Here is a 25,995-nt window from a genome sequence, read left to right on the forward strand (position 1 = left end):
TACGATAGTAGAGTAATATATTAATACTCCAGTTAGTCAAACATTTTTTCGATGTGATTTCCTTTTAAAACCACGTTTTTAATTGAACTGTTCAACTTTAAAATATCCATTCTGCGCGCGCATCATTTTTTAAATTTGGCAATACGTCTGGCGGGATAATTTTTAAACATTCCAACCTAAAAAATCATAAATTCATAATTATTTATTAAAATGCAATCGTTTTTAAAGTCGGGGAAAATAAATGTTGAAGATAAATCGAATTCAGGTTCATCTAAACAAGTTAAAAAGTCTAAATCTATACCTTGGGTTGAAAAATAGTAAGTTATTAATTTTTAACCTCACTTTTTAATATTGAAATAAATTTTTTAGTCGCCCCAAAACTGTATCTGATGTCGTCGAACAAAACGAAGCTGTTACTGTACTCCAACAATGTATAGAAGGTGCGGATTTACCGAATTTATTGTTTTATGGACCCCCGGGTACAGGAAAAACCAGCACAATTCTCGCAGCGGCGCGACAATTATTCGGAGATATTTATAAAGACCGCATTTTGGAATTGAACGCTTCCGATGAACGGGGTATTCAAGTTATTCGAGATAAAGTTAAAGTTTTTGCTCAACTCACTGCAAGTGCTACTCGACCAGAGTAATTAAATTTTACTTAACTACTTTTTCATTGATTTTAAAAGTAATTTTTTTCTTTTTAAGTGGAAAACCTTGCCCTCCATTTAAAATTGTAATCTTAGATGAAGCCGATTCAATGACTCATGCAGCTCAAGCTGCTTTACGTCGAACAATGGAAAAAGAAACGAAATCAACAAGATTTTGTTTACTTTGTAATTACGTTTCTAGAATTATTGAGCCTTTAACATCAAGGTGTACTAAATTTCGATTTAAACCATTAAATGAATCAATGATTTATGAAAGGTAAATTATAATCTTACATTAATTATTTTTGTAACAATTTTTTTAATAAGTAGATTGAGTCTTATTTGTGAGAAAGAAGGTGTTAAAGCCAATGATGATGTTTTAAATAAACTGGTTGAAACTAGTGGTGGTGATATGAGAAGAGCAATTACTTGCCTTCAAAGTTGTTCTAGATTAAAAGGCGTGGACTTTGGTATAAAAGATGTTTTAGAAGTTACTGGAGTTGTTCCAAAAGAATGGCTTGATGATTATTTGAACGTTTGTAAAACTAATAATTATAATAAATTGGAGGAATTTATTGAGAAATTTATGTTGGAGGCTTATTCTGGGTTGCAGGTAAAATGAAATGAGTTGAAATATTTTTTTATATTATTTACTTCCACTTTAAATTAGATATTGGAGCAAATGAATGATTTATTGATTGAGTCTAATGAATTTAATAATAAACAAAAAGCTATTATAGGTGAAAAACTTGCGTTATCAAGTTATCGTTTACAAGATGGTTCTTCAGAATATATCCAACTCTTAGATTTAGGTTGTACTTTAATGACAGCTTATCACATTTCTTGATCTGTTACTACATGCTTTAAAAGTAAATAAAAAATACTATTGAATTTGTTTTAATTTTATTAAAATAGACACATAGCATCAAAGAATTCCTTCAAAATTTCTCATACAATACTGATACACCATGGAACACATTTTAGATCTTTAACTTTCTATATTATCCCATATTATAGGGTGGTGGTTGTTGTTGGTACGGATTAGGATTCATTTGTCCCCTTTGTAAATGAGCGACCAATCCTGGTTGACCTTGAGGCCCCCCTTGATGCATCCCCATCATTTGTCGCATTCTTTGCTGTTGTTGTTGTTGGAATTGATTTTGTTGTTGCATAGCGTTATTTTGCATAACTTGAGCGTTTCCGCGGGAATATGGTGGAGCTGGACCGCCTTGCCCTCCACCTCCCATTTGACCCATCGCGTTCATATTAGGATTCATGGTCACATTGGGTGCTTGTTGCATGTAATTAGGACGCGGTGTTTGCCCCATTCCTCTATAATCAGGTTGGGGACCTCTTGGTTGGGTAAAACCTTGCTGTTGACTTGCGTACATCGTCGCTTGATTGGGTTGCATCATTTGTTGGTTAGTTTGCATTGTATTCGCCATCATTTGGGATTGAGTAGCTGGGTAATTACCGTAAGCTTGGTTCATTCCTGTGGGGATGTTACTGTAGGGTTGTTGGAACATTGCCTAAAAAAATGATTATTAAATTATAATTAACCATCGAGTGGGCGCGTGTCATAAATTTTATGACATCAGGTCCGTATTAATAAATATTACGTTGTTTTTAATAAAACAGTAACAGATAGTGTTAGTTCTAGTTTTAGTTGAATAAAAATATGCAACATAGTGATATCTCATACTAACTAGTGCTACCTACAACTGTCTCTAGAAGTAACATTAAGCTAGGTGTCCACTTGCGAGAAATGCTTTCGAGAGTATTTTTTCTGGTGGACACGCATCTGAGAGTAACTATCAGAGAGTCCCCTCCATCAACTTTCGGAGAGTGAACAGGTTGAGACTTGTACTCCAGTGGACACGCACAATTTATCTATCGTGAGAGTAACTGTCATAAAACGAACATGGTTCAAATTTTGCTGCGAGTTTTCTCAATATAACACGTTTAAAGATGACGCCTAGAAGAAAATGGTCCCAAGAAGAAATATTTGAATTAATTGAAGTGTATGAAGAAAATTCAGTTCTTTGGAATAACAAATTTAAAGGACATAATCGGGATGCGAGGGATGTAATTTTAACAAGTATTGGGCAAAAATTTAAACGGGATTTGTACCACTGGTAATAGCTAGTTTTCTGACAGCATAATTTGGTCTTCTGACAGTAAAATTAAGTCTTCTGCTAACAGTATTTGGTTTTTTAGTAGTAGTGCTTTGTTTTCTATAAGTAGGATGTGCTTCATTTGCAATACCTAGTCTTTCACTAACAATACTTAGTATTTTGCCAGCAATATTTAGTCTTTTGCAGCAACATCTAGTCTTCTACCAACAGTAATTCGTTTTTTGGTAGTAGTGTGAAGTCTTCTGTAGGAAGGATGGTTCATTTGCAACATCTAGTCTTTCATTAGTAATACTTAGTCTTCTGTCAGCGATATCTAGTCTCTTTCAGCAATTGAGGCGTTTGAGATTCATTTGTCCCCTTTGTAAATGAGCGACCAATCCTGGTTGATCTTGAGGCCCCCCTTGATGCATCCTCATCATTTGTCGCATTCTTTACTGTTGTTGTTGGAATTGATTTTGTTGCATAGCATTATTTTACATAATTTGAGCGTTTCCGCGGTAATATGGTGGAGCTGGCATTGGTAATATCTAGTTTTCTAACAACATAATTTGATCTGACAGTAAAATTAAGTCTTCTGCTAACAGTATTTGGTTTTTTAGTAGTAGTGCTTTGTTTTCTATAAGTAGGATGTGCTTCATTTGCAATATCTAGTCTTTCACTAGCAATATTTAGTATTTTGCCAGCAATATCTAGTCTTTTGCAGCAACATCTAGTCTTCTACCAACAGTAATTCGTTTTTTGGTAGTAGTGTGAAGTCTTCTGTAGGAAGGATGGTTCATTTGCAACATCTAGTCTTTCATTAGTAATACTTAGTCTTCTGTCAGCGATTTTGTCTAGTCTCTTTCAGCAATTGAGGCGTTTAAGATTCATTTGTCCCCTTTGTAAATGAGCGACCAATCCTGGTTGATCTTGAGGCCCCCCTTAATGCATCCTCATCATTTGTCGCATTCATTACTGTTATTGTTGGAATTGATTTTGTTGCATAGCATTATTTTATATAATTTGAGCGTTTCCGCGGTAATATGGTGGAGCTGGCATTGGTAATATCTAGTTTTCTAACAACATAATTTGGTCTTCTGACAGTAAAATTAAGTCTTCTGCTAACAGTATTTGGTTTTTTAGTAGTAGTGTTTTGTTTTCTATAAGTAGGATGTGCTTCATTTGCAATATCTAGTCTTTCACTAGCAATATTTAGTATTTTGCCAGCAATATCTAGTCTTTTGCAGCAACATCTAGTCTTCTACCAACAGTAATTCGTTTTTTGGTAGTAGTGTGAAGTCTTCTGTAGGAAGGATGGTTCATTTGCAACATCTAGTCTTTCATTAGTAATACTTAGTCTTCTGTCAGCGATTTTGTCTAGTCTCTTTCAGCAATTGAGGCGTTTAAGATTCATTTGTCCCCTTTGTAAATGAGCGACCAATCCTGGTTGATCTTGAGGCCCCCCTTAATGCATCCTCATCATTTGTCGCATTCATTACTGTTATTGTTGGAATTGATTATGTTGCATAGCATTACTTTGCATAATTTGAGCGTTTCCGCGGTAATATGGTGGAGCTGGCATTGGTAATATCTAGTTTTCTAACAACATAATTTGATCTCACAGTAAAATTAAGTCTTCTGCTAACAGTATTTGGTTTTTTAGTAGTAATGTGTAGTCTTCTGTAAGAAGGATGTGCTTCATTTGCAATATCTAGTCTTTCACTAGCAATACTTAGTATTCTGCCAGCAATATCTAGTCTTCTACCAACAGTATTTCGTCTTCTGGTAGTAGTATGAAATCTTCTGTAGGAAGGATGCTTAATTTGCAACATCTAGTCTTTCATTAGTAATACTTAGTCTTCTGCCAACGATTTCTAGTCTCTTTCAGCAATTGAGACGTTTAAGTTTATATTTTCTAATTAATTTCCAAAATACTGCCAAGCCACTATTAAGCTATCATGTACACGACAATAAACGTATAGTTTGCATTTATAAGTGCCCTTAACCCTTTGTGTGCCGACGGTACTTTAAAGTAACGGGAGTTTTAAAAACTCATTTTAAAAAGAAAGCATTGAGCTTTAATTTAAAATAAATCTCATTCCTTAATTTCAATAAACACGGCTTCCAGGAATGTTTAAATTAGCATCTTTTTTGACGCTTTTAGGTTATACGAAAATATAAGTTTTGTTTCAACATTTTTTTCTCGATATTTTTCCAATCCAACCCAACAATTATTATACATCATTTTAAAGAGAAAGCTTTAAGCTTTAATTTAAAATAAGTCTCATTCCTTAATTTCAATAAACACGGCTTCCAGGAATTTTTAAATTAGCATCTTTTTTGACACTTTTAGGTTATACGAAAATATAAGTTTTGTTTCAACATTTTTTTTCTCAATATTTTTCCAATCCAACCCAACAATTATTATACATCGTTATAAAAAGAAAGCTTTAAGTTGTTTTAATTTAAAATAAATCTCATTCCTTAATTTCAAGAAATACATCTTCAGGAATTTTTAAATTAGCATCTTTTTTGACACATTTAGGTTATAAAAAAATGTAAGTTTTATTTCAACATTTTATCTCTCAATATTTTTCCAATCCAACCCAACAATTATTATACATCATTTTAAAGAGAAAGCTTTCAGCTTTAATTTAGAATAAGTTTCATTCCTTAATTTCAATAAACACAGCTTCCAGGAATTTTTAAATTAGCATCTTTTTTGACACTTTTAAGCTATAAAAAAATGTAAGTTTTATTTCAACATTTTATCTCCCAATATTTTTCCAATCCAACCCAACAATTATTATACATCATTTTAAAGAGAAAGCATTGAGCTTTAATTTAGAATAAGTCTCATCCTTAGTTTCAATAAGTACGGCTTCCAGGAATTTTTAAACTCGCATCTTTTTTGACATTTTTAGGTTATACGAAAATATTAGTTTTAACTCGATACTATTTTTCTCAATATTTTTCTAATTCAACCCTACGATTATTATACATCGATTTAAACAGAAAGCTTTAAGCTTCAATTTAGAATAAGTTTCATTTCTTAATTTCAATAAACACGGCTTCCAGGAATTTTTGAATTAGCATCTTTTTTGACACTTAGATTATGCGAAAATGTTAGTGTTTGCTCAATATGTTTTTTCTCAATATTCTATCAGATTTTCGTCGTTCTGTAGCTACAGGCCTGATAAATAAATATTCAAATTTACTGCGTACACGAAAATGTCGTAGCACAAGTTCAAAAGAAAGAGGAAGTTGTGAAAATTGTTCTGCCAAAGCTAGACCCACTCAAAATGTATTGCGTGGTGTTTATTTATGTTGTAATGAAAGAAAGATCTGTTTTTCTGAATATCATGTGATTTAGCTAAAGCAAGTGTTACTTATTTTCTAACGTAATAAAAAATGTATTATTTTTATATTGGCAATAAAAGTTTTTGTTTACTGCAATATCATTAAAATATATTTTAATGCCTAATGCTACTCTCAAGTACCATTATCCCCCTGGAATGGGGGGAATACATATTTTGCTAAAATTGATTCCAAAGGCCTTTACTGAACGTATTTTGATAGCGTTTTAATTATGTCACAAAGTTTCAAAATTTTTTAATTCTTTGGAGACAAAGGATTAAAGCAATCAAGTTCACTTTTTTGTGAATCCAGTATATTTGTTGACACCCAGCTCTAATCTAGACTAAATACGTGGTTTCACCCAATAGCTTCTTTTTATTTTTTCTGCTTGTTTTTTTTTTTTTAATTTTGTACAACACTATTGCACTTGCAATTTTTTTTACATCCATGTTTACACACACCAAACACTGAAAGATAATAAATTTTACTTTCCATAGCACGGACACATTTCGTTAGTGGACACGGTCCTGAGAAAACTATCTGAGAGAAAGCTCTCGCAAGTTTTATAGAAAAGAGCTAAAACAGTCTCTCAAGTGGATCAAAAGTTTCTCTCAAGCAGACATCTAGCTGTAGACCTAGAACTAGAAACATTCAGGTTCAGCCGTCTTAAACCTTTGAATATATTGAATATTTCCATAAGCTCACAAAAAACCGAAAATATTGAAATATGAAAAAAATTTCGATTCTGACAAAATTGCCATTACGAACCTGTATTTTTCAAAAATGTGCAAACGATCCGAAACCTTCATGTATGACTCAAAACCTATTTATAATACATTTATATCCCTTAATACATCCCATAATATAAATACGGTCTTATAAATTAGCAATTAATGTGTAAATTTTTTGTCTTTTATAACTTTTTTGCCATAAAGACGTCAATATATTTTTTTGATTTTACCTGATTTGATTGCATAGCTGATGGATGTTGCTGTCGTAATGATTGTCTTGGAAAAGCGTGTCGTTGCATCGGTCCATAACCAGCAGCTTGAGGATTAGGACCAGTTTGAGATTGATTGGGCATAAATTGAGTGTGAGGAAGCCGTTGTCTTAACATATTAGAGAGAGCTTGTTTTGATGGATTAATTTGTTGTGGGCGTTCAAAACGATTCACTAAAAAAATTTTAATCAAAATCCCCTTAATTAATTATTAATATATCATTATACCATTATTAATTTGTTGGGGATAATAAGTTTGTTGATTATACCACTGTTGTTGATTCGGATTGGCAGCAAATTGTTGATTAGGCTGCGGTTGTTGCATCCCTCCAGGTCCTTGCCCATAATTTCCCATGTGTTGAATTTGAGGATTTTGTTGTTGAACCCCCTGCATTCCAGCCATATTCGGTTGAACTTGCCCCATGTGTTGTTGCCCCATCGTCATACTCGTAACAGGCATCTGTCCGGGTGCTCCTTTTTTCGGCTTCCGCTTTTGTCCTTTTCCTCGTCCTTTGGATCCGGGGAATGCACCCAAAGGGCTCTGGTCCACAGAAGACGGGGTATCAGCCTTCAGGTCAGACTCCTTTAGAATACGTTTAATAGACGCAAATAAAATAAGCAAACAAAAAAGGTAAATAATAAACCAAAAAATAATTTAATTTTCCGCGAAGCAAATAAGAACTAAAAAAAAGTAATAAACTAACGGATTTATCAGGTAATGGTTCGAGATCTTCGGGTGGAAGAGGCGGTGGTTCAAGATAATAAGAAGACGGTTTTGTTAAGCTGTGTGTGTGATATTTCAATAAACGATGGGTTTCTTCGCAAGCTAATGGTTGACGTTGGATGTGGACGGCGCCGAACCAAGACCAAGATAGCGGAGCTGGATTTTTCATTCCTTCTAAGACGTCCCAACTGCTTACTTTTTGATGATCCGAGACCTAAGTTGTCGTTATTTTTATTTATTATTAAATAAGCAATGAATTAATAAAAAAAAGCTGTTGATAAAACATGATTAATGGACGCGATTAATTCAAACTTACTGAAAGTCCGTGTTTCTTGTCAATACTATCAAAACTAATCTTATTTCCTTTGCTGTCTGTTAAGATACCAGATGGTTCAACAGTAATCACTTCATTTACGTACCTTGGTAATGGTAGTAATTGTCTTATATGTAATAAAGAGGGAGTTTGTCTATCACCTAATTCCTTTTTTAATTTTTTGATTAAATTTAAATACATTTTCCGGCTATCCTCCTATTTAAAAAAGAATGATTTCATAACTATCAATTTAATTAATTAAAAATTATTTTACCTGACTATCTGTTGCTAAAGCTGAATGTACCAAAGTCGATAACATATCAATAACAGTAGTAAATAATTCACTATGTGTATGGAGATCTATAAGGCCGTTTGTTACTAATTGCACTAAAAGTAACGCCCAATCGATTGTAACCGACATATTTTTCTGGAAAGCGTCAAAAACTCCTCCTACTAAAGCAAATCGTAATTGTAATCCATCTAATGTACGTTCATTATTTATTATATCAGATAAATTTCCTTCTCTGGCCAACACAACCAACTAATAAACAATCATAAAATCAATTAAATTTAATTTTAATTTTTTAATCGAACAAACCTGAGATAACTGTTGATGTAACGAAGATAATAATCCTTCTCGTTGTCCTTCTTCTTGTCCTTTAAGACAAGTCAAGACCAAACTAAGAAAAGGTTGGTGACTCAACAAACTCTGATTATCACCGGAAGATCGCCTGGTCGTTTTCGGATCTCTACACCAACCGCCGCTTTCTAATACTTGCCCAGCAACCTTTAAAACTCGACTTTGCACCGCACTCGGAAGTTTAGAAACTAAAGGGGCTACCAACCAAATTGAATCTTGTCTTTTGCTTTTCGATTCGGATCTGAATTTAATTTAAATTAAATTGTATTTAATATAATAATATAATGCTTACTTTTTATCGTCAAGGTTTTGTAATGAACATGTACTGTTTAGTTGAAAAACATCAATAGCCGCTTTTGCTACAGTATCCAACCACTGATTTAATTCTGATGAATTACTTGCAAATTGTTTAAACATTAATTGAAGATCTAACCAAGACATTCTTAAAGTCCATTGTTCTAAATTCTGAAAAAGATTGCTTCATTTAAAGTATTAATAAAAAAAGAATGATAAAAAATATACAGGTGTGTCAAATGTCTAGAATATAGCCAATAACTTCGCCATTGTTAATTGTGGCGCATTTTTTAGCGATATTTGCTTGTTTACATTTTTTTTTGTTTCGTTGCTATGGCAACCAACATTGTTATTTTAAATGGGATGCATATCTTGATAGAAGATAAATTCACAAACATTTGGATTCTTTGTCGTTCGCTTAATTGCGCCATATTTGTTTAAACTGTCAATTTTTTGACATTTAAAGCTATCAACGGCACTATTTCGGCGCCCACTTTGATTGTAATTTGCTGATTTCATATTTTCAGAAGCATTTTTTTCTTATGCAACCATATGATTTAATATGTTCATCGTATAGAGGGACTTATCCTCTATTAAAGTATGCAAAAGAAATATTTAAAATAACAACATTGGTTGCCATAGTAACGAAACAAAAAACAATACAAACAAACAAATAGAAAAAAAAATGCGCCACGATTAATAATGATACTTGTATTTGAAATATTTTTCTTTAAAACCACAAATGGCGAAGTTATTGGCTATATTCCAGACATTTGACACACCCTGTATAGATGGGTGAGAGAAATGACTTTGTGATGTTTCTTAGCAGCAGGCCGTCAAGTTTTATTCTCATGTTCTTGTTATATGACAAGTATTATTGATAATGCAAAAGAAAACTAACCTTACTTAACATTCTTTCCGCCGAATTTGTTCTTTATAAATCTTGGAGAAGACACAACATTTCTTTTAAAAAGACATTTAGCTTCAAACTGCCGAGGTCGCTTGTGGGCGAGACGCTAAAATTCTCCTAAGTTAATATATCAAATCCAGGGCCTCGCCCGGAAGCAACCTCTGCGATTTGAGGCGAAATCGTTCATTATATATCTTGGTGAAGACACAAAGTCACTTATAAGACGAGATTAAAGCTAAGTTTCCACATGCACGGATTACTGGCGCCAATTAGCTGGCGTCAGAAGTTGTTTCCACATAAATGTTATAATTGTGTACTGGCACAGTACTAAAATTATAATTTAATAATAAAAATGGCGTCAAGTGATGTACTTCGCGCTGGCATCAATGTGTTATTAACAAAAAAAAAAAGCGAAAACATAGTTGCTGGGTTAGATCGTGGATTGCACGTAGAAATAACCTAGGTGCGTCTAGTACTTTAATTAGAGAATTATGCCATGAAGATCAGGAGGCATTTTTTAATCATTTAAGAATGACTGAAGAGAGTTTCATATTTTTGTTGAATCCTCTAAAATACAAAAACAACATACGTATATGAGAGATGCCCAGCTCATGTAAAACTGCAAGCAACTTTAACATTTTTGGCCTCTGGATAGGGTTGCTAGACGTCCGGCTAAAGCCGGACATGTCCTCCTTTTTTGGCAATTTGGTTATGTCCGGCCGGCTTTTCTCTCTGTCCGGCTTTTTCCAACTTAGGGAAAAAATTGCAAATTAAATCCGATTTCTACAATAATTACTCGATTTCTAAAGAGTGCAAACAAAATGCAACTGGTCAACCACAAAAATCTAGCCAGAAAAAAAAAGCCAGAAACTGCCTTGCAACGAGGCGCCATCGCCATCTATAACCTATAACCCCTCAAAAAAATTGGTTCGTCTGACAAATATTGTCCTAATCATAAACCACCAGGGGCTGCAAGTTCTTCGCAGTCAGATTTGCAAACTTAAATGCATTAGGTATAGACCACTAATCTAGTAGAGTTTTTATATAAAGTATATATGTTTTTTGTTAATTGTTATTATTGTTGTTTATGTATTATGTTCGATGTTACAAGTAGGTTATAAGAATATTTTATTTTTAAAAAATAAAAGCATTAGCAGAAACTTTTATTAGTAATTATCGCTTTTGATTTGGTTAATAATAGTGACTGGGCAACTTTGCGAAATATAAAAATTGCCAAAATATAGTTTGAATTTCACATACATGTACAAATGCATTTTTAAAATATGTCCGGCTTTTTTATAAAAAATCAGGCTTTTTTTGCACAATTGTCCTACTTTCATACAGTACCCATCTGGCAACCCTACCTCTGGAGATTCTTTTACATCCTTGCAATATATGTATCGTTTGCCAAAAGGCACAATTTTTTTGCTTTTGAAGAGGTTTCGTCAAAATTAGGAACAGTTTTCTTCATAATTTCAACTATCCTTCTGACAACTTCATTTCGTGCTTGTCGGTCCTTATATTGTGGAATTTTCTGATTCCACAAACATGGATATTATTCATACGTTTCTAGAAATAGTACTGTTTGTTCTCATTTTTTGGACGGTTTATTAACGGATTTGTTCATTTTAATTAGATGAACACGTTAATAGTTACACGTTTTCTTTATAAATACTATTACTGGCGCCAAAAAGTAGAAGTAGCGTCAACTTTATTGGCGCTATGATTACTGGCACCAATTTATTGGCGCCAGCGGTTTTTTGCTATTTCCATATGCAAATGAAGCATTTTTAATCCGTGCATGTGGAAACTTAGCTTTACTCTCAAACCGCCGAGGTCGCTTGCGGGCGAGGCGCTAGAATTCTCCTTAGTTGATATATCAAATCCAGCCCCTCGCCCACAAGCGACCTCGGCGATTTGAGGCGAAATCATTCCTTACCCTCCTGAGTACCAGACACATTTTTTATAAGTTTATTTTTATGTTTCTAACGTACTATGAGTAGTACAGATGTACGCAGGAGGTTAAATACCTTAGTGAAGACACAAAGTCCTTTGTAAGACGACATTTACTCTCAAACCGTCGAGGTCGCTTGCGGGCGAGGTGCTAGAATTCTCCTAAGTTGATAAAATATCAAACCCTGCGCCTCGCCCGCAAGCGACCTCGGCGATTTAAGGCGAAATCGTTCCTTATATACAGCCTGATTCAGAGTAAGCGCCTTATTTTTTTAGCCACAGTATGGGTAGTACTTTCAAAATATTTGGCAGTAATATGTTTTGGGTCATTCTCTACACGATGGTGATGCCACATTTTCAATTGGAAGAATTATTTCAAAATGGCGACTGTCAACTTTTTTTTTTTAAATTCAATGCCAAAATTTTTTTTTTATTATTGAGGTCTTAAAAACATTCTTTATACGATAGTATTTTGTTTATCTTAAAAATTCATTTCTTTCCCCATCAAAAAGCACACATTTTAATCTAGTAGCGCATGAATGTTTTACACTCGATGTTATTTTTGTCCAAATATCAAGTAGCGCTAGACACAAAAGAAACAATTAAACTTTATTTTGTAATAAACATCTACTTATTTATTTATTTTGACAAAAATAACATCGAGTGTAAAACATTCATGCGCTACTATACTCTGTTTTTAAACCAGGAGGAGTAAACGCGAAAGTCAGATTTACACTAGGAAAAATCACCAGAAAATATCACTAGATATTTTGGCGGTAAATTTAAATTAATAATTGTTATTATTTATTTATTTACTTATTATTGTATTTATTTTCGTTTGTTATCGTCAACACTAAACATACAAATTAACATTGAAGTTATGAGTGTATTTATTTCAAAATATAATAAAGAAGGGTTTAAGAACACAAAATTTACAATAATGACACGAAACTGTCGAATTGTCAATAACCTAACCTTCAAATTCAAAATTGCCTGTGTGTGAACCTTCCTCGCATTCAACCAATCACGTGCAAGGTCAATCTAGTGACAAATTTAAAATACTCGTCCTGGTTTAAAAACAGAGTATAATTGCCAAAGAAAACTTAAAGGTATAATTAATGTTTGTAAACAAAACTAACCTTACCTCACATTCCTTCACGCTATAATTGACATTACAAAAGAAAACTTCACGCTATAATTGCCATTACTAATTGCCAAAGAATACTTCATGGTATAATTAATGTTTGTAAACAAAACTAACCTTACCGAACATTCCTTCACGCTATAATTGACATTACAAAAGAAAACTTCACGCTATAATTGCCATTACAAATTGCCAAAGAATACTTCATGGTATAATTAATGTTTGTAAACAAAACTAACCTTACCTCACATTCCTTCACGCTATAATTGACATTACAAAAGAAAACTTCACACTATAATTGCCATTACAAATTGCCAAAGAAAACTTCATGGTATAATTAATGTTTGTAAACAAAACTAACCTTACCTCACATTCCTTCACGCTATAATTGACATTACAAAAGAAAACTGTCTAGGGGGGTGGACGAGCTGGTGCGGGTGGTGGAGGAAGCGATATTGAAGAAAGAGTACGTACGAGGGGGCAGTGCAAAGCTAGGCAGGAACGAATGGTGGGATGGTGAGTGCATGGGAGCGAAGAGAGAGGCGAGAAGGAAGTTGAGACAGTGGCGGAGAGGGTCGGTGGGGGCGGAAGAATATAGGGAAGCATTAAGGGGATATAAAGAGATATGCAAAAGAAAAAAGAAAGAATTGAGGGATAGGGAGGCGGAAAAGATTAGAGGGGTGAGACAAGAGGGTGAAGTTTGGAAATATATAAACAAAATAAGGAAAGTACGAGAGGAAATAACCAGTGAAATACAAATGACGGAGTGGAGAGATTACTTCAAGGGTCTGCTGGAGGGGGAAGAGGAGGTAGATACAGGGGGACGGAGAGGAGAGGAGATGGCCGGGGAACAAATGGAGGCGGCGTTGGGGGGACTAAAGAGGGGGAAGGCTCCAGGGGAGAAGTGAGGGGAAAGTTGTTGGAAGCGCTGAACAAAGTTTGGGAAGGGGAAGGGGTTCCGATTGGATGGAGGACGGCGATAATAAGCCCCTTGTACAAGAAGGGAGTGAAGGGAGTAGTGGAAAGTTATAGGGGAATTAGCTTAATGGACTCGGCGTACAAGATATATGCGAAGGTGCTGCTGCAGAGGTTGGAGGAAGAGATGGAAGAGAAAGGGATCTTACCGGACGGACAGGCAGGATTTAGAAAGGGAAGGGGCGCGATAGATAACGTGTACATATTGAAGCACTTGGTGGATAAAGAGCTGGAAGGGAAGGGAGGGAAGCTTTACGCCCTATTCATAGATCTAAAGGCAGCGTTTGATAAGGTGAATAGAGGGAAGTTATGGGAGGAGATGAGGAGGAGAGGGATTACTGGTGGGACAATAAACAGGGTGAGGGAGATATACGCAGAGACGATAGCTAGGGTAAAGGTGGGTGACGAGTTAACGGATAGGTTCTGGACAACGAGGGGTTTGAGGCAGGGATGTCCACTCAGTCCCGCTCTGTTTGCCTTGTATACCGCAGACATGGAAGACAGATTGACCGGTGGGCAGATGGGAGGTGTGGTTGTAGGGAGGAGGAAGGTACATTCACTGGCTTACGCGGACGATTTGGTGGTAGTGGCGAGAGAGGCGAAGGAGATGAAGGCGATGATGCGGAGTTTGGAGAGTTATTTTAGGGGGAAGGCTCTGGAGGTGAATGTAGGAAAGACAAAGGTTATGAAGTTCTGTAAAGGGGGTAGAAGGAAGAGCGAAGACTGGAGGTGGGAAGGGAAGGAGATAGAGGAGGTGAGGGAGTATACATATTTGGGGTACAGATTTAGGGAGGACAACAAGGAAGGCGCGCATGTGAGGGCAATGGCAAAGAAGGCGAATAAGGTGATGGGGCAGGTCTGGGGGTGGGGAGAGAGATTATTTGGAAGGGATATGGGAAAAAGGAAGATGATATTCGAGTGCTTGATTAGAAGTGTTATGATGTACGGGGCGGAGCTTTGGGGGTGGAAAGAGCAAGGGCTGTTGGAAGGCGTACAGGCTAGGTATTGGAGATGGGTTTTGGGGTTGGCAAAAGAGACGCCGGAGTACATAGTCAGAGAAGAGGTGAAGGTTGATAAGTTAAGAGTGGAGGCGGGTAAAAGGGCGGGACGTTTTGAGGAGAGGGTTGAAGGGAGGTCTCAATGTAAAATTTTGGGGGAGTGCTGGAAAGAGATTAAGGCAGGGAAAGGGGGTTACGGGCAACGAGGGAGGGAGGAATATTTCAGAAGGGTGGGGTACTCAGTGAAAGCGGTAGATGATAGAAGGAGGGAAGGGATTGAGAAGTGGAAAGAGCTGGAGAGCAGGGATAGAGATGTACAGACGCAAGAAAGAAGGGGGCAGATAAGGGAGAGCAGGTGCAACCCTAAGTACGAGGAAATAATAACGGAGGGATTGCCGAAGTACCTGTCGGTGGAGGGGGATGAGGAGGGGAAGAGGATGGTGGCAAGATTCAGATGCGGCAATGAGGAGAGAGCAAATAGGTATTGGATGAGAGATGAGGAGAGGGGTTGTAGGCTATGTGGGGGGGAGTGGGAGTCGTTGGAGCACCTACTGAGGGAGTGTGACGAGCTAAGAGAGGAGGTGATCGGCTGGAAGCAGGTGCTGGGGGAGGGGGCAGAGGGAAGAGAATGGATGAGGGAGGTGGTGGCGACAAGGCAGCGTAGGGAGATGCGGGGAGGAGATGGGGAGGGGTAGGATAGGAAATAAAATGTATTATTTCTCAATAATAAAAAAAAAATTTTGGCATTCCATTATAATGTGATATCACCATCGTGTAGAGAGTGTCCTAAAACATATTACTGCCAAATATTTTGAAAGTAGTACCCATAGTGTGGCTAAAAAAAAATAAGGCGCTTACTCTGAATCAGGCTGTATATCTTGGTAAAAACACAAAGTCCCTTATAAGACGACATTTACTCTCAAACCGTCGAGGTCGCTTGCGGGCGAGGCGCTAGAATTCTACTAAGTTGATAAAATATCAAATCCAACGCCTCGCCCGCAAGCGACCTCGGCGATTTAAGACGAAATCGCTCCTTATATATCGTGGTGAAGATACAAAGTCACTTATAAGACGACATTTGTTCTTAAATCACCGAGGTCGCTTGCGGGCGAGGCACTAGAATTCTCCTAAATTGATATATCAAATCCAGCGCCTCGCCCGCAAGCGACCTCGGCGATTTAAAGCGAAATCGTTCCTTATATATATTGGTAAAAAACCAAAAGAAAAATAATAAACATAAATGTTGAAGGGAATCCAGCGCCTCGCCCGCAAGCGACCTCGGCGATTTGAGGCGAAGTCAATGGTCTAGAAATCAGCATTGAAATAACTGAGTGAATAACCTTCTGATGAATACGGATACCCAATTCGAAATTTTCGTAGATGACACAAAATTCGAACAATTGAAATACTTGGGTACAATATATAGTTTATCAAATAATAAAAAAGAAAATATACTTACCTCTAAAATTCTTGCAATCATACTTTTTTGATCCAATTCATCAATTGTTGAACTTGTATCTGGATAGCAAATCATATGAAGTAAACGTTGCGCTTGATTGTGGGTTAAAACGTTGTCGAGGAGGTTATCGTTATGACAAAGCTCCTCCGGATGACATAGGCACCGTTCCAGCACCCACTGCTGAGAGCAGATCTCCCGTAGCACATGGCATGCAAATGCCGACAGAGAAGCCGTGCTCTCCGCATTTCCGGTGCTCGATTGTCTACTAAAATTGAAACTAAACTTGTTTTTTTGTATAATTTAAAAAACTTTTACTTAAAACAAAAAAAAATCAATTAATTTAACCCCTTAACACAATTAAATTCAACAAATTAATTTCGAAATAACACTAAGATATTATTAAAGGGTTAAATGTTAAAAATTCTAATTAAATTAACTATTAAGTAAAATTAAGACTTGAAGGTATTAACGAAATAGAAAAGAACCGAAATTGAAATTTAAAAAGAGATAATTTAAGTAATTACAAGCAGGTGTGGATAAATAAAAGTGTATACAACTAAGAAATAAACAAAAAAAAATAATAATATAAATAAAGCAATGTTCTATGTAATGTGCAGGTTGGTGTGTGATGTAAAAGTGTTTTACTACAAAGGCAAAGCTTAGGATATCATCATAGACAAACCTATGGGTTGTCCTCGACCCGCAAACATCCATGTCTATCACCCTGACAAGAGAAATAACAAATTTCAAACAACAATTCAAATTAAATCAAAATAAACCTCGTTACTTCTTTTTCAGCTACAACTAATTAATAAAAAATAGCTACCAATTAGCCTCTTTGTTAATAAAATACCTATTTTTCGACACAAAAAAAAATAACTTTCAATTCAATCTACTTAAAAAATTCGCGCTTAAAAATGGAAAATATCAAAAACGTCTGAATTTTTTTATTATTAAAGAATGAGTTAGTATCAAAAACTGGTAACGTTAATGGCTTAAGCCTCCTTTTCTTTTAATAATTATAAAGCACTCACGTCAAATCCAAAGATGGAACATCTTCACCTCCCAATAAATCGCTAGTTCCTAATATGTGTGATATACTTAATTCTGTACCTTCCTTCGCCGTTGTATCTCCAACCATTAAGACAGCTTTTAAAACTGCCAATACCGGTCCTACTTGTATGTTACGATGAGCGGCTGCTAAAAGATGTCTATCGCAACTATATCTTACACCCAAAGGTGGTCGTGGAGCCGTTAATGGAGGAGAGCCTACTGAATATAACCCTGGTTGCGGACCTTCCGTTGTACGAAATAAACGAAGGAGAAGGTGGCATGTTAGACGAATTCCACTTTCTGCAGCCCCTACACCGCTATCTAAAGATTTTACCTATAATAATTAAAAAATAAATAAATAAATAAAAAGTGAAAAGTTGTGTTAATACTTACTTTTACTAAACTTGGCAAGGCTAGTAATCCTACGAAATCTTCTAATGAAAAACAATGTCTTGCGATTAAGATGCTGGTAAAAACAGCTAATGCATTGTGTATGCTAACATCCTAAAAACAAACTTTTTAATAAAAGATTCAATATTAATAGATGTTTATTTTTATGTATAAAGGTTCTAAATTTAGTGTTAATGCTAATTTTAATGCTCTTAGTGTTAGTTCTAGTTTTAGGCTCACTTTTGCCATCTCTTGGTAAATTTGCCTGATAGATAAATCCAACTATTAGCCAATGAGCGCGGTTAAAAGAGCTGTAACCATGGCAACTATCCTCTAGATAGTTTATCAGGAGGATGGTAAAAGTGAGCCTAAGGGCCGGTTTATCAATGTTGAGTTAAATCTGTTAGATACGCAACTCATGGATAAACTTGCCTAACAGATAACCTCAGTGAACCGTTTATCCAGCAACTTTCTACCCGGCAGGCAGCAACCTACGAGATAGAACATGGATGGTACCCCTGAGTGTTAACATTAGAAACGGAAATGAAACGTAATTGGTGAAATTTGAATAATTGACTTTAGTTTATGAAGTTGATATTAACAGCTGATCGTGTTTTGGAGGTTACCATTCCTGTGTGCTTTCGGTATTGTGCTTTGTTTTCGAAAACCTCTTTTATAATGGAATTGCTACATGAATATTTATTAGACAGCGATAAAGATGAGGATATTGTCCAACTCTTAAATTATAAACGACGACCATATATTATAAAAGAAAGACAAAAGTCAAAACCACTTTGAGGAGTTGGACGACCACGTTTTTTTGTTAGATTTTAGATTATACTATATTAGATTATAGATTATATTATAATTTTTTTTTTAAATTACTAGATTATTATTTATTTTCTATAACATTTTTATATTCGTTTGCCAAATCCATCACCAAGTTCTTTTCTGCTGTACTAAAATTTGATGATCTTTTCTTTCTCTTGCTTATCCATTACCACAATTATGAGCTTAATTTATTTTTGACGTTATATTTTGATTTTATTGTCATTTCCTTTCACCAAGCAACCAAACTTGTGCTCACATTTTTTGACAATATCTAATAGGTAAACCCTTAACCAGCACTTCAATCTGGTGGGTATCCAAATGTCATATTTATCTATAAGATTACGCTAAACTACGGGTGGATAAACGATTCGTCGACGTTATCTATCAGCTACAATTTTAATTGACAGATAAATCGTCTTAACTAGATATTGATAAACCGGCCCTTAGTTAAGTATTTATTTTGAATTACCTGGATATCCAACTGTCCTAAAACATCAGTATAGTATCCGGGATGCGACATTGGACAGCATAAAGCTAATAAAGCCCCAAGCCATTCAGATGCCAAAGTATTGCAACAAGCCGTCATTTCTGCACACATTATTGCCAAATCGTTTAAACGTTCATTATCAGTTTCACGACAAACATGGATTATTGCATTACTCACAAAAGAATACCTACAATTAACAAACTTTATTTATTAACACACTATATAATGTAAAAAAAATTATTTCACCTATTATTTGGATTTTCACTAAGTTGTCTTGCCCAAGCTGCCTCAATTCGCCCACCTCTCCTTGGGTTTGAAAATACTTCTTGCATATACTGAGCGTTGTAAACGTAACTACTACTTGGTGTTGGTTGTAAAGCAGTGTATAAAGCTTGGCGAATTTTTGGGTAAGCGTTACCAAAAGGTTCAACGGTGTGAGGTTTTCCTTTTAATAAACTACACGAAGAGTATAAATCATATAAATGTGCTAAAATGCATCTTTCAGCTGAACTACAATCACCCGGATTCGTTACGTGTTTTACAACTCGACAAAGACCTTCAAATACTGCGGAAGTTTGATCTGGAGACACTAAAAAAAAAATAATAATCAAATCTAACAATAAATATTTATTTAATTATTTACATAATAAACAACTATGATATCTCCTTAAAACTCCAACGACATATAACGATAAAGATGTGGTATAATTTCTCATTAAAGTAGAATTTTTAGCAATTAATTGAGCTTCAACTTCCGGTAATTCTTTCAAAATTTGAATACAAACATCGATTAACCCATAAATATTTAAAGCGAGTTCCATCAAATCAAAAAGGAACGCAACGTGTTCTTGTACCGGTAAATAATTCGAATTTCCCGTTGCAAAAGAATTTAACATTTCAATCACGGTGACGCTACATTGCCATGTGACAACGTGTTGATCGAAATAACTTAAGCTTTGACATTTTTGAGTAGTCGCTTCAAAATTGAATTCATTCCTGGAATGTTTTTTCACCTTCCCACCTTCAGCAACATCGATACTAAACTTTTTCGAAAATAATTTGCATATTTCCTTTGACATTTTTTTTACTGTATGTCTAGCTTCGTCTCGAATTTTCCCAACGCCATACAACAAAACGTGTCTTTGATTGCAATCGTGTTGAGCGAAAGGATCATCTTGACACAACGGGAAGTGTGTTGTGTATAATAAATGCCGTGAGGGTTTGATTTTGTGATCATGTTGATCGGTTTCCATTGGTACATGGCCTAATGATGAATGAGGAACGTGGGAATGATGGCCGTGGTGATCGTGATCCTTTGGGCTATCTGGAATGTCCATTGAGTTTTGTTGATCTTCTTTAATATTTTGTAAAATCTTATCCAAGTCATCATCAATCTTTGAATCATCATAATCCATTTGATGATGATCCTCTAATTTTGGGTGATTTAAATCCGAACTTTCTTCGTGCCCTAATAAATCACCTCTAGAAATTAATGTACACATATAAGCATCATGCGAGAAAACATCTCTTCTTATTAATTCGGAAAAAAGATGGACGAGGTTGGTAAAAGCAGTCTTTTTTTGGGGACAATCATCGGGTGCGGGAACCGGAGCTTCTGTATCCAAAAATTTCATGAGTAGTGATTGAAACATTGGAGGACCCCCCGGAACTGAGCTATTCGAATCTTTGTCATCCGTTGTGCTTGCATCTTGATCAGTTGTTGAACTCGCATCATTTTGACGTCGATCTAAAAGGGCGGCAACAGCTAAAGCTCGATGTTCACCCGTTCTTTCGGGTGAAACAGCCCATTCACACAACAGTTTTATTACTGCACTTTCTTGGTCACTTCCTCCAATAAAAACTTTATTATAAAGTGTATCCAAAGAGTTTGTTGAATCCATTCGATCGAATCTATGACGATCTAACGCATCTAAAGCTGCTAATACTCTATTTATTACTGTACCTAGTAAATTATTGAACTAGTAACGAAATAAATTGATTTAGGGCCGGTTGTACAATATACCGATAAACTTCCCGACAGTGTTATCTGGCCGATAAGTTAGTTTAATGTACGGATATTTTTGTCACTCAGAGGTGCTGATAAGACAGTTATCCGCCAGATATACAGCTGTCTCAAGTAACTGGTTCGTTAGAATTTTTTTAGATTGACTGCCACTTCCGGTCTACCGGAAGTAGACCATAACTTCGTTATTTTCAAAGGAACGCTATACTTTTTATTACACCTTTTAATTGTACGTAAAAAAATATGTTGACTTTCATAAAAGTTATTGGTACGTAGCGCTTTTCGTTTTCGAGTTATCTTGGTTTTAAACTTTTTTTGGCAAATTTCGTTATGTTATACAGGCTGGTCAAAAATTGTATTACCGTTTTTCCATATTCAACCGCAAGAAAGTCGAAAATTTTAAATGGAACGCCCCATATTTTATTAGCTTACCCGAAAGGGATTTTAATTCTCTACAATTTATCTATAAACATTCCTATACCTATTTATTGTAGTTTCTCTCATATTGGGAAATTTATCAAAACATGCAGGAAAAGCAGGAAACTGTTTGTATTTTTATTAGAAGGCGGAAATTTCGTTTATTTATTTTTATTATTATTTCTACTATTAGCTACGATTAATAATCTTTTAGTTTACTAGCTTTTACTTACCAAAAATAATAAACAGAAGATTAAATAAATGAAACAATGAACACAAAAAATTAATGACAAAAATTAGATTTGGATAAAAATATAAATTTGTTATTAAATTGAATTTGGAAATGCAATAAAATACGATAAAATATTTATTTCGTTGTCTTCATCACTGGTGACCGGAAATATGCGGTTTCTTTTGGTCTCGATAAAAAAAAATTTCAAATGTCGGCGTTGAAATAATCTGTCATGACTTAATGACTTACACCCGTCGTCAAATGTAACTAATGACAACAATAATACAAACATGGACAAAAAACTGTCAAAATTCCATAGCTTTTTAATATAAAAAAACCTGCATTTCGTGCATGTTTTAATAAATTCCCCTATATGAGGCAAACTACAATAAATAAGTATAGGAATGTTTATAGATAATTTGTAGAGAATTAAATTCTCTTTCTGATAGGCTAAAAAAATATGGGGTGTTCCGTTTAAAATTTGCGACTTTCTCGCCATTGAATATGGAGAAACAGTAATTCAATTTTTGACCACCCTGTATAAGATACTGCGATACAACTAATTACAATCTATTTGATAGCATCTGAAGAGTAATGGTGCCAATGTAGATCTTTTTTGAATGAACGTTGGCTGAGATATGAGGTTTTAAAGAGCATGTTGAAATTTACCAAAAAAAGCTTAAAACCAAAATAACTCGAAAACGAAAAACGCTAGGTACCAATAACTTTTATCAAAGTCAACCTATTTCTTTACGTACAATTAAAACTATAGCATTCCATTTAAAATAACGAAGTTATGGTCTACTTCCGGTAGACCGGATGTAGCGGCCATCTTGAAAATATTTTAGATCGAAAGTTCCGAATGAACAACCCATGCTACCAAAGTTTCAAATCTCTACGAATAGTGGTACCTGAAAAAGTTCTAACGAATCAGTTACGTGAGACACCCTGTATATATGGTTACCAAGGTTTTTATATAAAAACTTTGTATGGTTACCATACATGTACGTTGTGTTAGTTGTCTGTCGTGAAAATTTTTTTAAACAATTATTATTAATTCAAACTTCAAAGAAAAGCGCTAGCATTACCAACCTATGGCACAAATCACTAGATATGGGGAAAAAATGCTACCAACCGACTCTTATTTCGCCGATAGCAATTCTACCGACAAAAACAGTTTGTACAACGCTTTTATCCTCCCGATAACTTTATCGGTCGGATAGTTATCAGGTAGATTTATCGGTATATTGTATTAATACAACCAGCCCTTAGTTAATTAATTAACCTGCGGAAGATGTTTGCCATTTATCTGTACACCATTTTCCTTCCGCTCTTTTACTACGTTCTCTTATACTGTATTCCATTTGCCTTAATTGTTTTTTGTATAAATTAGTATCACTTCTAACGGGCATTGGAAGGGTTGAAGGTGGAATTGGGAGTAAATCTAATGGCGATCCGTGCCACATGGTTCCATTTCCTGTGCTACACCAAACCAAAGCAGTTGGACATTCCAAAATTATGCAATGAATTATTGACGATAATTCTAAAACTATATGAGAAAAATTTACACCTAATAATATTTATTTTTACAAGTATTAACTTAAAGGAGTATGCCATGTTAACTTTAAATACAGCGTCGCTGATATGTAAGGAAACGGTCGGTTATCTCCTAAAGTAAGATAGCTAGCCAAAAATGTTAAGATACAAAAGTTTTAGTATTTTTTTAAATCTATTACAATAAAGACAAATTAAGTATACAGGGTCAGTCAAAAAGTTATAACGAAACAAAGTTACGTTTTCTTGAGTGAAACACCCTGTATATTATTCCATATTTCAGTTTATCTCGAAATTCTAAACAAAATTCATAAATCTAAACTTATTCGTTTAAAAATTTACGAATTTATCTAATTAGTGACACAATTTAGAAAATTATTCAAACTATTTTTGACATGTGTTATGTCACTGCGTTGCTATAGAGATGAAAAACTGTCAAACTATAATAAACGTTAAATATCTCAAAAACGGTTAAGTTTAGGTTTATGATGTGCTACATGAATTTTGTTTAGAATTTCGAGATGAACCGAAATATGAAATAATATACAGGATGTTCCATTAAAGGAAACGTAACTTTATTTGGTCATAACTTTTTGATTGACCCTGTATAGTTAATTTATCTTTAATGTAATATATTTTAAAAAACATTAAAACTTGAGGAGCTACATATCAGCGACCTGTTTATTATCATTACAACAATTATTATGAGTAATTAAAATGGCATTGCCACTTAAGGGGATATTATCATCTAGAAAAATTTCGATTTTTTTAAAAACTTTTATAATTACACAGGCTTAAAAGCTGAGGAACATATTGTGTATGGTTCCAATACAGCTGATTAAGGGTAAGTTACTAAAATCAGCTGTTATCCACCATAACATATGCCAAATCGGCGTCGCTTCCGCCTGAGGTACAGTTAATACCATCATTTTGTTAGGCGGAAGTAGCTAGGTAGTTTTTGCAAAATTCATTCCTATAAATTACTTAAAAAAACAAGCTTCTAGCCGATAATACCCCCTTAAGATGACCCAATTGAACTTCTTACTTATATCTTTATGGTGAGGACAATTTTGATATTCCATTAATGTACTTTGAATTGGATTAACAATAACATTTTCTTTTTTATCTTTATCAGCATCTTTTTGTTCCGGTTTGGTGGCATCACCTTGAGGGGATGTGATTAAATTAGATTCAGCGACGTTGTTAAGCATATAGCCTAATTTTTTACAACAAAAATAAGCTAATCGACGCGACATTAGCTCGGATTGAACGAATTCATCCATGTATTGCATGGTTAATGGTAAAAATAGTTTTAGAATGCCATCATCAGTCGGTTGAGATCTTAATTTTTCTAATAACTCTAAGATCCAAGTCAATACTTCTTGCCTATCAAGAAGACCTTGAAAAAAATTTAATAATTATTTTAAAATCGTGATATTATGATTATTATACTAACCTTCGTCATACATATACTTTAATAATCGAGTACAGTACATCCAATACTTTACAGCTAATCTTTGTTCAGTGTCACTACTAGATCCCGATACGGGAGTATTTTGAGGTTTATCTACTTGCGAATAATATTCTTGCAGCTTAGGAATTTGATCTTTTAAAAATTTAAGTAAAGTGCCGGTCCATTCTATAAAGCAAATATTACAATAACTAAAATAAATTGTTTTTAAAATAATAACCTGTTGTAGGATCTGGCAACTGTCTTTTTTTCATTTTCGCCTCAGTAACAGCAACAGTGTAAGCAGAACTTAATTTAATAAACCAAGCAGCCCGCATCATTGGAACTTGATATTCACATAATGTAGTAAAAATTTCCTCCTTCTTATTAAAATTGGGTGCTTTTTTAGATAGTATCATCAAAGGTTTAGTTCCAGCTAAATCTTTAAACCAAGCTCTTATGGTATCTTTAGTACGTTGAGTAGCAGGCCAAAAATTATCTTTAGGATTAATCTGTTGTTTTTTCCTTCCAGAATCACTCAGAGTGTTTAATTCTTCTTTTCTGGCGATGATAGAGTTAAAATAAGCTCCAACTTTTCCAGCAGTAACATTGTGGCTTTTATCCCTTGCTGAACCAAACTCATCACTTATATGGGTGGATGAGGGGAAGCCGTGTTTTACGTTGGTTACGTTAAGTTCATCTTCTTTTTGTTTGGGGTCTTGGGGATAAACATCCGGGGGCCCGATTCTTGGCTTTTTTAAGGGTCTTTTCTCATAAAGATGACTACAAAGCATTTTGAAGTTGTATATGGTAATTAATTAAACACTATTTGTTATATCACTACATTTTAATTCAATTAATAATTTAATAATAATATCTAAGCAAGAAACATAACTGCTTTGTAATCAATTAAAAAATAAACTGAAACTTCTATAGTACATTTTGGTCTGAAACGTCAAACACATGTCAAATAGTTTTTAGCGCCATCTAGGATTAAATAAATTTTTTATTATAAATCTAAATTAACAT

The 25,995-nt window shown here is 34.7% G+C and overlaps 2 protein-coding genes across 7 annotated transcripts; one reads left to right on the plus strand and one right to left on the minus strand.

Annotated features, from left to right (window-relative positions):
* The first annotated feature begins 6 nt into the window (after nt 1-6).
* LOC111424749 (replication factor C subunit 4) lies at nt 7-1,540 on the plus strand. The gene is made up of 5 exons (XM_023058411.2): nt 7-317; nt 370-645; nt 708-926; nt 980-1,262; nt 1,320-1,540. Exons 1-5 carry the CDS (start codon nt 211-213, stop codon nt 1,494-1,496), a joined length of 1,062 nt encoding a protein of 353 aa, XP_022914179.1. The 5' UTR covers nt 7-210; the 3' UTR covers nt 1,497-1,540.
* On the minus strand, nt 1,536-25,928 carry LOC111424747 (mediator complex subunit kohtalo). 6 transcript variants are annotated; one of them, XM_023058405.2, is made up of 19 exons: nt 25,208-25,928; nt 24,973-25,155; nt 24,562-24,915; nt 23,248-23,511; nt 19,934-21,253; nt 19,537-19,879; nt 19,273-19,477; nt 17,976-18,086; nt 17,564-17,916; nt 17,212-17,253; nt 16,530-16,794; nt 9,089-9,261; nt 8,755-9,037; nt 8,431-8,697; nt 8,160-8,372; nt 7,824-8,057; nt 7,348-7,702; nt 7,082-7,293; nt 1,536-2,178 (listed from the first exon to the last, which is right to left on the minus strand). In XM_023058405.2, exons 1-19 carry the CDS (start codon nt 25,758-25,760, stop codon nt 1,651-1,653), a joined length of 6,258 nt encoding a protein of 2,085 aa, XP_022914173.2. In that variant the 5' UTR covers nt 25,761-25,928; the 3' UTR covers nt 1,536-1,650. The 6 variants fall into 6 exon arrangements, with proteins under 6 accessions (XP_022914173.2, XP_071052507.1, XP_071052506.1 ...); XM_071196406.1 differs by having other exon boundaries at nt 7,348-7,660; nt 16,530-16,806; XM_071196405.1 differs by having other exon boundaries at nt 7,348-7,687; nt 16,530-16,806.
* Between the last annotated feature and the right edge of the window lie 67 nt (nt 25,929-25,995).

This window comes from Onthophagus taurus, chromosome 6 (assembly GCF_036711975.1).
Source record: "Onthophagus taurus isolate NC chromosome 6, IU_Otau_3.0, whole genome shotgun sequence".
NCBI lineage: Eukaryota > Metazoa > Arthropoda > Insecta > Coleoptera > Scarabaeidae > Onthophagus > Onthophagus taurus.

Excerpts from the sequence above, each read along its gene's own strand:
- LOC111424749 (XM_023058411.2), top strand. The coding sequence starts at position 211 with ATGCAATCGTTTTTAAAGTCGGGGAAAATAAATGTTGAAGATAAATCG. Across the intron at positions 318-369 it reads ATACCTTGGGTTGAAAAATA|TCGCCCCAAAACTGTATCTG; the intron begins GTAAGTTATTAA and ends TAAATTTTTTAG. Across the intron at positions 1,263-1,319 it reads AGGCTTATTCTGGGTTGCAG|ATATTGGAGCAAATGAATGA; the intron begins GTAAAATGAAAT and ends ACTTTAAATTAG.
- LOC111424747 (XM_071196404.1), bottom strand. The coding sequence starts at position 25,760 with ATGCTTTGTAGTCATCTTTATGAGAAAAGACCCTTAAAAAAGCCAAGA. Across the intron at positions 18,087-19,272 it reads TAGGACAGTTGGATATCCAG|GATGTTAGCATACACAATGC; the intron begins GTAATTCAAAAT and ends GTTTGTTTTTAG. Across the intron at positions 7,294-7,347 it reads TCCCCAACAAATTAATAATG|TGAATCGTTTTGAACGCCCA; the intron begins GTATAATGATAT and ends AAATTTTTTTAG.